The following is a 13,992-nucleotide window of genomic DNA, read 5'->3' as shown; positions in this document are numbered from 1 at the left end:
GATAAGAATTACTAACTTTAAAACAAAATGCAATAAAAAACCTTTTATAATATGTACTTTTGTCTAAAAGCAGAGGACTGTACTGGTGTTAAATTGGCCACTGGAGGGGTACACAAATATTTCCTAAATGTGAAAGAATTATGCCAAAAATTATGAGGAAAATAAAGAATATATTTAGTGAAAGGGATTCAAGTTTAAACAAACAGTCTATAATTTATACCAATCATGTACTGAAGCTCATACTTAAGCCCACGTTATGCACATTTTTATGCATATTACTCTTATTTTGGAAATACAGATCGTAGTTCATTTGTTAGGAAAAAACACACTAGAGTTCTTTCAAAGGCACATTTCTTCCCAGTTCAGCTCTTTCCGTATCTCTATTTGCTTGTTTATGCAATGGACCATTAAGGCAATCTCATTGGTGATCCCAGACTCAAACTGAGGATTATCCATTTAAGCATGAGTCAATTAACTAATTTCATAAATACATATTAGGTACCTACTGTATATCAATAACTATTTTATGCAGAACACAGTGATTTACAAAATATCTCAATACCGTATAAGTTACACCATAACTGGAGGAAGCAGTCAATAAACATGTAATTCACTAAATGAAAGACACCATTAAAATCATGGTGGATAATATGTAGGAAATAAATGGATAGTATAAAAGAAATCAATAGAGACCAAAATAGGATAAGCTATTTTTGAAAAAGTTGTTAAAGAAGACTCCTCAAGAAAGCGGAATATGATAGAGAGACTGAAAATAATAAGACCATTCCAGGTCAGATTGTGACTAAAGACCCTGAATTGGGTCTTGGTTAAAGCACGTGAAGGAAGGCCCAGGTGGGTGCATATGGAGTGATATTACTTAGTAGGAGTACAATTAATATCAGGAACATTGACACAGTCCAACAGAGTTCAAATCCCGGATACCTCCCATCTTTCCCACAGGTGACTACCACCTTGTGATATTAACAGATTACTTCAACAAGCAAAGCCTTAGTTTACTCCTTTGTCTAATGTTTTCATACCTTCCTTGCAGTATTTCTTTTTTTTAAGATTTTATTTATTCATGAAAGACACACACACACAGAGAGAGAGAGAGAGAGAGAGAGACAGAGACAGAGACACAGGCAGAGGGAGAAGCAGGCTCCATGCAGGGAGCCCGATGCGGGACTTGATCCCGGGTCTCCAGGAAATCGCCCTGGGCCAAAGACAGGCACTAAACTGCTGAGCCACCCAGGGAACCCCCCTTGTAGTATTTCTGTGATGGGAGTTCAGAATAGTGTCTAGAACACAGAACATACGTTAGAATAAGTGTTGGTTGCCAGTATCACAGATGTTAGGCCATTTCTGGAGCAGTGGAGCCCAATTCAAGGGCATACCTTGATTTAGTTCTCAATTATTCTGTCTCTACTCACATAAACTTGGGCAAGTCATTTAACCTCTCTGTGCCTCATTTTTCTTATCATCATAAGAGGCACTATAGAAAAACCCGTCTTAAAGAGTTGTCATAAATATATAAATTACACTAAATTATATTAGTAGGACAGTGAGTCATTTTGCTTCCTATGATTAACATGCTGAAATGTCATTAGTAAGTAGAATAAAAATGACCACAAATAAGAAAAAAATTGATTCTTCATTTTTCTTTTTTTAAATTTTTTTTTGATTCTTTATTTTTCTAATAGATCATCTTTTCTCTGCTATAAGCAACACTCCCCAAAATGGCACAATAGTCTACTCCGGTCACAAACTAATAATCCAGAAGTTACACTTTATTTGTCTTTTTTTTTCCACCTTCCATAACTAACACATGAGACAGTAGTATCTACTTTTCTTGATATATTCATATGTGGATTGTATTCACATCCTTGGTCCATTTCCCAAGAGTGGATCCTGAAGCGAGTATTTGTGAATAAGTTATTGGTTAATAAGTTGCTCGCAGGTCAGGAAGTGAGAGGGAGCATGGGAAAGCAGTACAGAAGCAAGAATCCAAACAGGTTATGATTTTTTGAGGTTGCAGCCTCAGCATGATTCTGTGGGGGAACTCTGGATTGTAAATAAAGTGTGGATTTCCATACTTCTGCACCTGTTAGACAATGGCTCAGGGATTCCATGGGAGATGACTGAACACTTGTAGGCACTTTAAGCCCCCTGTGCATGTGAGCAAAGTGGCTCCAGTAGCCCAGGGAAGTCCTCCAAAGAGAGTTGCAGGTGTAGGCCATTAGAGGCGAAAGCATGCAAAAATTATAGCGCATGTAATGTGTGTGCGCATATTGAAGAATGAAAGAGACCCTGAGCCCAGTATCAATGTCCACTGCGGACCACTTCTCTATAGGCCATTGCCATCTGTCTCTTGACTAGAGAGATAGACTCTAACTGACCTCCCTCCTTAACCAGATCTCTTGCCTACCCTCCAGCTTATTTTCCACTCTGCAGTCAAATTGATCTTTTCTAACTATTTCGTGTCCATATCTTCCAACTGATATCCATTGCACTGAAAATGAATGCAGATTTTTTTCCTCTAGCTTATAAAGACCTACAGGATCCTGGCTTCATCTACTACAACTGGATTTTTCTGCTTAAAGGCTTCCACCCAGAGTGGGCATTGGAATTAGAACAGACCACAGGAAATAAAGAACACTGTCCAATTTCTCTTGCAAGAGTGGTCAGTAAGGATAATGATGAGAAGACATCTCCCAGTAGGGAAAAAAAAAAAAAAAACAGGTGACCAGTGTGGTCTACTAAGGAGTTTGTTGCATTTTATCAAAGTGAAATACCAGCTGTTCTTGAGATTCTCCTTCTCCAGTTGCCCATTTTCCCACACTACACCATCACTGTTTCACCAAAATGCAGGGCATGTCCTGTGCTCACGGCCCTAGAGGGTTCGTTGCCCTTGCACTTTTTCTAAGCACTTTTTGACATTGTAGTTTTCTGATACTTATTTCAGAGTTTTAATTTGTGGTGGTTCAATTTACAGGATTATAAATAGCCACTTAAAATTTGATAAAAGGTAAGATTCACCTGAGATTTCATAGTCAAAAACTAATATGATTTTGATTTCTCTCATTTTGGAATGTGTGGATTTGGGACCATATATGTGTATTTTGTTAGGTAAGATTTTTTTTAAATAATAAGTATAAAAATTAGAGTACATACGTGCTCGACAGAGCCAATAGCTCTGGACCATAGCAAGCATCCACACTATTATCTGCCAGCCAACATTCTCTATCTGATATATATATATATATATATATATATATATATATATATATATATATATTTTATATATGGCTATAGTGGAAACAGCAATGGTTGATGATGATGGTGACATTAACATTTGGAAAATTTGGATGTTAGGACTACACTAACTACTTACATTATCTTTTGTAAGACATATTGTTTAAGGCTGTGTGTCTAAAAATTAGTTCCTAAATACTTACTACTTGTTCATTGGTCAGATGACTTGAAATTCTTCCCACCTCAATTTTCTTGTAGGTATATGTTCTTGTATAAATAAAATAAAGTCCTTGTGATACAAATAGCTATTACTTTTTATTGATTAAAGTTCAACATAAAATTAATAACTACTTTGTGAGTCAGATATTAATTATTCTCCTTTTATAGGAAAAAGTAGTTTGAGACCGAGTAAATATCCCCAAATCTCACAGGCAATAAGGGATAAAGCCAAGCTAGAAGCATGTGTTTGACCTTTATGCCTTGATAACAACAGACTCCAGAGATGTATGGTCCAGTGTTGGGCATCTGGCCTAAGCCAGGTAAATTAAAGTCCATTCCCAGAATTTTTCAAACTCAGATTAGAAAATACTATCAGTAGTTTTCTGGATCGGAAGATGTTAAACCTGAACTTTATATATTTCTATATCCCACCAGGTTGAGGAGGCTTAGTTGAGAGCAAGAGAAGAGAGAGGAGTGAGCGAGAGAGAATAGTACTAAATAGCCAAGCCCCTAATTCTTGTTTTTATGAGCAGGAAAGGCCCAGTTGCCTCTTTGTGCCTTTCATTCCTTTCTTTCTACATGTCACTTGATTTTATGATCCAATGAATTTTTTTTTTGCCTATACTAGTTTGGGCCAAAGGCAGGCGCCAAACCGCTGCGCCACCCAGGGATCCCTAAGATGGGTTTCTATTGCTTACCAAAATCATTATCCGTCACCAGCAGCATTATTATAATTTTACATCTTCTGAATGAAATGTTTCACAAATAAAACCAATTTTTTAATAAATAAATTAATTCTGGAATACCAAATGAATTACCATATATTTTTTTTTTACTTCAAGAAAAATCAACTTACCATCTTGACTGAGAGACATTATTTGCAGCAAAATTCTGCATCAAATTATCCCATAGTGAGACCTCATCTGTAATTTTAAAATCATGCCAAATTTATGTTCTCATTTTTCCTATTATTTTAGGAAATAAATGTGTGGGTTTTTTTTAATTATTAGGTAAAATGTTTCCATTTGGAACATATTTTCTTCAGACTCCAACAAATCTGAGTAACTTACTAAACTGATTGTTAGAAAAAAATATAGTTATCAATCATAAAGGATCAACATAGTATGGTGTTAGGTATTGTAAGACACAATCCAAAGTACATTTGGTATAATTTAATTTGCCATGAGGGAAAATCTTATCATGTTACAGAAGAACACGGAAGAGGAAGAGAGGAAGAGGAGGAATAGAGGGAGGAGGAAGATTTGGAGGAAGAGAAGAAATATTGTAAACGTCAATAAAATGTGCACAGAGAACGGTGTAATTTAAAATATATAAGCTCATATATATGTATAATTAATAAATAAACTAATCTCAAAGACTTTAGGAACACTCAATATAATCTTTGGTATATTGTAGGACTTAATTTTTTTTCAAATATTTAGTATTTTAAATTATAAATATGTTCTTATTTATAGGCTTCAATATAGTGATGCTAAAGTCAACTGTTAATTTTGTTTAATTTATTTGTGCTACATGTCTCCTTACCTAGCCATGTGATATGTGAGGTTCACTGACGTAACATGGAAAAATAATGTACATATTGTACATAATGTACATATAGTATATTGTCCGCAAAATTGTATATGTTAAAGATTTTATTTGAGAGAGAGAGAACAACAGAGAGAGATTGAGTGGGAGGAGAGGCAGAGGGAGAAGCAGACTCCCCCTGAAGCAGGGAGCCTGATGACATGGGGCTCAATCCCAGGACCCTGGGATCATGACCTGAGCCAAAGGTATTCTCTTAACCATGAGCCATTCAGGCACCTCTATTATTCATAAAATTTTAATAACATTTAGAAAAGTTTTATAGTTTACAGGTTATATGAAAATGAAACACAACCCATAAAGCATTTTTCTCCCTCTACTCCTCAGGGGAATCAGATCGTACATAGACTTTGAGATCCTGCTGAACCTGCTTATAATGAGGACTTACTATTGCCTATCAGTATTCATCTGGACCTATATGTTTCATACAGTGGATGCTATCCCACTACAAGAGAAAGCTAATAGTGATTTACCAAGCAAAAGGGCGGTGGATCTGACAAAAGATGACGGTAAAAAGTTACATCGCACCAAGCGTGGCTGGATGTGGAATCAGTTCTTCTTGTTGGAAGAGTACACAGGTACAGATACACAATATGTTGGCAAGGTAAGAGTTGGTTAATGATAAATCTAGGAGCTGAAAATCATAGCAACTTATTTATTTTTTTTAGCAACCTCCCATGCTGAATATTTAAAAGAATGATTATTTTAAAATTTTAACTAATTATGATGTGCCGAAGGCATAGCACTGTATGCGTTTGCAGGAGGCTAGAATGGGGAATGTGATTTCTTCAGGTAGCTAAATGTCAGTCAGTATCCATAGCAAGCCTCAAAATAAAATGTCATATGCGGACTTGAGTCATTATTAATCAGCTCTATATGATTTAAGTTTATGTGTGTGCATTACAAGATTTTAAAGCCTGTCTTTGAAATTTAATTTAACATCTTGGATAAATAATAATCTAGTGTGCTACGTCAGGCAAAAAAATACAATAATATATCGAAAATTATATTGGTCTGTACTAATAAACAATTTATAATTTGAATAGTATACTGTGTATAAGAACAAGTACAATTACTTCTATCTAGATGCTCTGCTTCTTAATATCAAGCTGAACCACTTCCTGCCTATAATCTAGACCAAAGGATTCTAGAAGGAGAAAGAAAATAGAAGAAGAAGGCAGTACCTTTTTAACCTTTAGTTAGTTAAAACCATCCTAGCAGCAACAGCATCAGGTGCTCATTAGCACTCTGGAACAAATGGAATAGAGAATATGTAACTTTCCCTTCTTATATCCCACTTTGAGAAAACACATTCATAACTTTTCTCTTCCTGTTTCTTCTCTGTCTCAAAATAGATGACATGATCTAATGTCCAGAATTTTCTATTATCTATCCTCCCCATACCAGTCTCACTCATATCATTCTATATACAGGACAATTCCTTTATTCACTGCATTGTCCCAGGTATGTGCCTAATGCTGAGATACTTTCAAATTCTAAGAATAGAACAAAATAAACAATGATGGCTACTCATATTGCCCATAAATCATATGTACTGTTTTCTTGATTCTCTGCACATGATACTAGAAGTGACTGCGATGGTCTGAGTATTCTTTGACTTGCTGGTAACACAAGGCAGGTAAGATAGAATAGGACAAAAATAAAACTATAAAAAGTACCTGATATCACAAAAGTCATGCCAATTGCTTTTAAACCAGAAATACATTTATTCTGTGAAATTGCCAAAATCTTGATCTAATTTTTCATTTTGTGTGTGTGACGGTGTATTTTTTTCAAATGTAGCTTCTTTTATCAGAAGCCTATTATTTCCTCTTCTTTTGATATCTCTCTCCTCTGGTTCCATGGGTCATACTCATTTTGCCCCATATAGTTCACTTGCTGATTCCTTTTTCCCTCTTATTTCTCCTCAGGTTAGTCATAGGGCATCACCCTGCATCCCTCATTTAACATCACTTTCCAAAGTATAGTTAATAACTAACATCAGGATATTTCAAGTTCAACTGACAAATGTTTGTGTCTAAGGACTTGAAATTGCTTCATGATTCTTTTTCTAAGACAGTGAATAAAGGACACATCCAGTTCATGAGGTCTCACATAGAGGGTTTCATCCTTGGAGATTCACAGATGCAGAAGAATAGCCACAGATAAAGAGAGATACTCAATTGCCACGCGATCAAGGCTCTACCACAATCAGTTATTTTTAGCTGTAAACAAAAAAGCTTCCAAAAAAAAAAAAAAAAGCTTCCTCCTAAGAACTGATTATGCAGTGATTAACAGACACCGTTACTGCACGGACATTTTAAAATATACACTATACATTAGATCTTTTTGTACCATCCTGCTTATTTTTAACTAGTTCAGTAATCTGTCAAAAATTAGGAACTAAATGTGTGCATAGTTTTATTTAATTAGTTTTCATAAAATATTTTATCACTTGGCTTTGGAAAATAACCCCCTTTTTTTAACTCATGGACATAAGTTAAGGTGTTCAGTTTTTTGTGCCCATTTATCCTTGACCACCAGATTATGAGCCAAAAGTGTAAACACATTATAATAAGAAGAATTTTTGTCAAATGAAGATAATCAAACTATATGTCAACTGTTTTCATATTATACTTGGAAGGCAACACATGTATGAAAGAGAAACTTCAACAAAATAAAACACCTGTACTGCTTTTGGGGGAAAAAATGTTATCTCTGTTTTGTAATAGGGCCTTGTCTTAGATGTACCATGCCCCATATATTTAGTTCACTCTAAGAGTGGGCTTCCAAATACTTAGTGCTCATTAAGTTCTTAAAGCTCTACAAACTCTCCTAACCTATTCTCCAGCTTTTGAAATCATTATTTTTTTGCATATGTAGAGACTAACTAGACCTTTACACCTCAACTTGATCAAATACTTGAGTTCTCCTGAGGACTCAACTTTTCCAATGTCACACAGATTGCAGTTTTTTTTACCACATTGTTCTGTTTGCCTAGTCTTGTCGGAGCCACTCCCTTGGCGACCTTCATGTGATGTAAAGACCTACCATATTTACCATGCACCATGATTCAAAGAGATTAGGAAGCATCTAATATAAAAGGATTTTCATATTTTTTCTTAGTTTTACAGGAGGTTGGGATGGCAGGCAATGTTAAGTCCTCTTTTAATTTATAGGTGATGTAAAATTGTATAAAGTTTTAAGAATATATAATCCTTGATGTAAAATTTAGAGTTTGTTTAAATGGTTTTAAAACAAAGTAGTAGCAAAAATTTAATAAAATATACTTGTATGTGCACATAAACATGAAACTTACAAGGGTCACTCCTGATTGTGCAGAACTTACAAGTTAATTAAACTTTCCAAATCTCAAATTCTTGTTAGTTTAAATTGTCACTAAGATTTCTTTAACTCCAAAATTCTGATGTATTCTAGGATTGTCGATGGGGCTGCATTTGTGGGTAAGAAGAGCTAGTAAGAATTTAATAAAATTTGCATGTGGATAAATCCAAGGAAGTGGGATTGCATATGGCGCCCTATGCATATAAAACACACACACACACACACACACACACACAGACTAGCCTAATAGGATGAAGTTAGGCCTCTACCGTAAAAGGCCCAGAATTCCATGATGAGTTGTTTTTACATACAGCATGGAAAGTGAATCCGTTGAAAGATTTTGTACTAATTCATTATCAATGTTGCACAAGAGTGGGATGATCAGTTTGCTTTCATTGTCAGGATGGACTAGAGGAGCAATAAAATGAATTATGATAATGTTTTTATAAGCGAAAACTAGAAAATATTTTTGTATGTCATTTCAGACTTTTGCAATACGGGACAGGAAAGTGAGGAATGCCAAAAATAAGAGTGATTTTTGTATTTTATACTGGATTTAAATGTTTTAAAAAATTATAAGTAATTTTTGTTTTCCACAATAATGACATCTGAAGTTTGGTTGCTCGTTTTTGATGGAAGCTATCAGAGATTTATTCATTCTGTTTCCTGTACTGAGGGAAGTCTTTGGTTCTTATTTAAGAGAATTACAAGGTTATGACAATTGCCATGTAGTTTGCCTGTAATTTGAATAGATATATATAGCTGAATTACTTAGGCAAAAGAGTAAAACTGCTCAAGAGTAGAATTTAAATAAATTTAACAAGAAGCATAGCAAAGGCTCCTACTATTCTATTAGAGATACTTCATATGCATTTGATTTCTCACACATTAGATCTAGATACCGAGGAATTATCCTAAGGACATCCAGAGGTGTTGTGGATTAAGAATTAATTATTTGTTTGCCTATTACTGAGAATTGATAATTAATATCAAATTATTAAAATATATTTATTACACAGAGAAATACCAAATTGACAGGTATAGCATTTATTCCTTCAGAAGGAAAACATTAGTATTCATAAAATAATTTGAACTATCAGCTTAATTGAGCATTATATTTTATTTTTTTAAAATATTTTATTTATTTATTCATGAGAGACACACAGAGAGAGAGAGAGAGGGAGACACAGACAGAGGTAGAAGCCGGCTCCATGCAGGGAGCCTGACTTTGGACTTGATCCCAGGACTTCAGGATCATGCCCTGGGCCAAAGGCAGGTGCTAAACCGCTGAGCCACCCAGGGATCCTTATATTTTAATTCAAAGCATTTGCTTTGCTCAGAGCCATCCACACCTCGCTGTGGAACTGCCTATAACTAGGCACCATTTAAATACAATGTCTTTTTTACAGGGTTAGCTCTAAATTTTTTACAGTTTTAATTCAAAAACTTTTACTATTCCATAGCTGAAATCATCATGAGTATAATTATAGAATCCCAGAATGGAAGAGGATTTTTAGCATTTATCAAACTCTCGGTTACAACTGTTGTACAACTGATTTAGGTGTTAACTAAAACAATGGGAAGCACAGGTACCAACTGGAAATCGAATAGGAGTCTGGTTTATATCGGATTGAGTGATGAAACTGTCTGATGACTCTTTTGTACTTACGGATATTGACATATGCACTAAATATTGATATTTCCCCAAAGCATACATAAAATAATGTACTCAGGTAGGCAATGTTCTCTTAGGCTTTCAGCAAATGGCAGTTTGATGTGTACAGAAACAGAAATAAAGTCTCAAAGTTCCTGAAGGATGTTTGATAGATTTTTATAGTATATTATAGTGCATTTCAGAATCTAAATAAATTATCTTTATAAAGCTTTACTTGTGCTGCAGTACATGTGGCAGCTGTTTCAGATTTATGGGCACATTGTATCCCAAAATTCTCTTTATAGGTTAGTTGTTTAAAACTAAAAACACATGAGAAAAATATTAAGCATTAAGGCTAGGTTCTCTGGACAGTCTACAAAGGCTTATTTCACACTGAGCACTCTAACACTCTGCTTTTATAACAGAGACCTATCATTTAATTCTGACTGCCAATTGCTAGCACTATGTCACCACTTCACTGCGCCACGGCATTAGCGCACTAAATAGACTTTTTACTTGACTTCGTTATTTTTTTTAATTCTTAAAAAAAAGTATTACACGCTGTTTCTTGAATGATCTCAACCTCTTGGACAAAATATCTCTAGAAAAATAACCCAGATTCTCTTAAATAGAATTCTAAGTGTTCAATATCGTTCATTGCCTGTTCCAGCCTGTCTTCTGTGTCCCCACAACTATGTAGCTTTAGCTCTAAGCAAGCTTTTCTTTTCCATATACTTGAATTCTATTTTATCAGGGTCACGGGGCTTTTTCAGAGAGTATTTCTAAACCCTTTTCCATCATTTCACCTCTTCTTCCTTTCATTCCTATCTCAAGTGCGTCCTCATAGCAAAAAAAAAAAAAAAAAAAAAAAAAAGCCCATTGTCAGTCTCCCCAGATAGAATTTCCTGTCAAAATTATACCACTTATCAACTTATTTCTTCTCCTTCCAAATTTGCAGAAGATCATATCCATATTTACATATTCATCAGTTTTTGAAGAAAAAAAAGAAAGAAATTTAAAAAGAATGAAATCTCCAGGAGGGTCTAGAGAGAGGATTGTGAAAAATATTTTTTTTGGATTGTGAAAAATATTAAGCATAAGCATCATCTATTATTATTATTATTATTATTATTATATTATTGTAAAAGTAATTTGTACTCCTTACAAAAAATTTGGTCCAAAAAATTAAAAATTAATCGTAAAAAAATCAAAGATAACTATTACACTACCAACATAAGGTTAAAATGCTTACATATTTCTGTTTATTTCCTCATTATATATTTTAATATTGCTAATTTTACATTAATTATATGATTTTTAATTTGTCTTTCTCATTTAATTCTGTTTCTGTACATGTTGAAATTTCAGTATTAGCCATATATAGTATTATATATATAATTTTTTTAAAGATTTTATTTATTCATGAGAGACACAGGAAGAGAGACAGAGAGAGGCAAGACATAGGCAGAGGGAGAAGCAGGAGCCCAATGTGGGACTTGATCCCGGGACCCTAGGATCATGACCTGAGCCAAAGGCTGATGCTCAACCGTTGAGCCACCCAGGCTTCTCTCATATATATAATTTTTAATTAAATTAATTTTATATCTTTTCCAAAATTTCTATTTAGCCTGGTTTTACACACACACACACACACACACACACACACCCTTTTGTGATGAAAAACTGGTACCTGCTAACTTTCAGTGTCTTTTAAATTACACTTCCTAGACCATTTTGTTAGTAGAAGTGGAATTCCAAAATTCAAAAATATGAATGATTTTAAAGGTCTGGGTATACATTAGCCAATTCATTTCAGAAAATTTGTAACACTTATCTTCCAAAATATGCCAATATAGGACACTATTCGTAAGTTGGATATTTATTTGTAAAGTTATGACTATGTTAATGTGGATGTTAGCCCTATGTATTATTATTCAATTAGTTTTAAATATTGAACAACTACAATGTGGGACACCAAGGCTGAGTCCTAAAAATAAGAATATATAAGATGAACTGATCTCTATCTTAGAAATAGATAAAAATAACTTATTGTGGACAGAAAAGTCTCTATCTATAATAAGCAAAATGCTATTATTGCTGACCTGCTGGAGAAGGACCTGATAGAAGTCTCAATTTAGATGAAGGATGATACTTTTTTGTTACCCAACAGACTGAATTCCTGATATCTAAATTCTACTTAGCCTAATTTAGTACTAGGATCACGCAAACATTTTGTAATTTGTCCACAGTAAACTCTAATAACTCATATTAATTGTTTTATAGCTATGCTGGTATTGTTAATGGAAAAGGACTTAGGACAATATTCTAAAGGATGTTCAAGCTTTTTTACACTGATTTCATACAGTAATTGAGGTCATTCTAGATATGCTATTGAATACACACTTTGAGGAATTCCCTCAGTAAATAACTTATTTTAAAGTCAGAATTTTTTAGGGATGTGATTACAATAAATCATCATACTGAGAACTCTGCTAATAGAGGCAAAATGAGTTCAAGATCAATGAATAAGTGACTTGGCAAATCTAAAGGAAAAGAGGCCTTTTTTCCCCCTAAAATGGGATATATTTGTAGGTGGCTATTTCGTGAAAGTTTCAGCTTCTTCAATGGTTTCTACAACAAACACTTTTCTTGAAAAATTAAAAGGTTCTCCCACAGTTTATGTTCTATTATTGATCGTACTCTATAAATACAATAAGATCCAAATCTATCGCATGTTAATGGGTTTCGAAAAAATGCAATTTAAAAAACTATTTTCCAAATTTGTTTTGCATACTCACTAGCTATAGTATTCTTCAATCTTATGTAAACTTGATGATGTTATTATTCGATTTCCTATGGTTACAGGTTTGATTCACCTTATTCCAATTCTTACTGTGAGAAGAATATTAAAGTGCTCCATTTTTAATTTCTCTCTTTACCTCTATCAAGTTTTCTTTCTTTGTTTTTACACAGTTATTAGACCTATGGCCAACTATATTTGTTTCTGATTAATTGATGCTCTATTTTTATGAAATATCATGTTTTATCTTTGATAATACTACTTCCTGGAGGTCTTATTTTGCCTGATACAAACTTAGGCACAACAATTCATATATGAATATGTTTGTACATTTTATCATTTACATTCTTTTGCTTTCAGCCTTTTTGTGCAATTCTATTTAAAACACAGCTCTTCTAAACAGAGGTTTTTTTTTAAGTATCTGAATTTGTTCTTTATAATTCATCTTTAACTTATAATACAAATGAAATAAATATACTATAGCCTGCAATGCAATAATCTTACAATTTTATTTGCTCTGTCAGTATTCTATATTTGTCATATATTTTTCCTCTGTATATATTATAAACTGCACCAGATGTTGCTAATATTTAATGAAGCATTTCATTATTTATTAAAAACTTAAAAAGAAAATATAATCTTGTTTTATTATGTAATTACTATTTCTAGTCAGTGCTTTTTATTCTTTCATATTGATCTGAATTTCTATTTGCTGTCATTTCCTTTGAACATGAATACCTCTGTTAGCAGAACCTGTAGTGTGGATCTGATGGAAACAAATATTTTCAGCTTTTCTTTTCATCAGAAAATATTATTTCATTTCTATTTTTGAAAAAAATATTTTAATTGGATATAGGAATATAGATTGACCTGAGAGTTTTATTTTGCTTTTTAATCTCTTCGCACTTAAAATTTTTGCTGCATTACATTGTGGATTTTATTACTCTTAGTAGGAAGTCAGTCATTATTCTTATCATTGTTGCCCTATATGTCATGTGTATTTGTCTCTGGTTGCCTTTACGGTTCTGTCAGTGTCTTTTGCTCACTGACAGTCCATTTCAACATCAGTTGTACTTTGATATGTAGATGTATGCTTTGTTTTGTTTTTAAAGATTTA

The 13,992-nt window shown here is 33.7% G+C and overlaps 1 protein-coding gene across 2 annotated transcripts in view; it reads left to right on the top strand.

The window, feature by feature from the left end:
• The first annotated feature begins 5,452 nt into the window (after positions 1-5,452).
• Positions 5,453-13,992, top strand: part of CDH9 (cadherin 9) — an 82,362-nt gene continuing 73,822 nt past the window's right edge. Inside the window, exon 1 of one of the 2 annotated variants that reach the window (XM_055325494.1) lies at positions 5,453-5,680. In XM_055325494.1, the coding sequence (XP_055181469.1) occupies positions 5,453-5,680 (228 nt within the window). The remainder of the gene's footprint in view (positions 5,681-13,992) is intronic. The other variant, XM_055325495.1, reaches the window with a different exon arrangement.

The sequence above is a fragment of the Nyctereutes procyonoides genome, unplaced genomic scaffold (assembly GCF_905146905.1).
Source record: "Nyctereutes procyonoides isolate TBG_1078 unplaced genomic scaffold, NYPRO_anot_genome, whole genome shotgun sequence".
NCBI classification, from domain to species: domain Eukaryota; kingdom Metazoa; phylum Chordata; class Mammalia; order Carnivora; family Canidae; genus Nyctereutes; species Nyctereutes procyonoides.
This window is presented reverse-complemented; position numbering and strand designations above follow the sequence as displayed.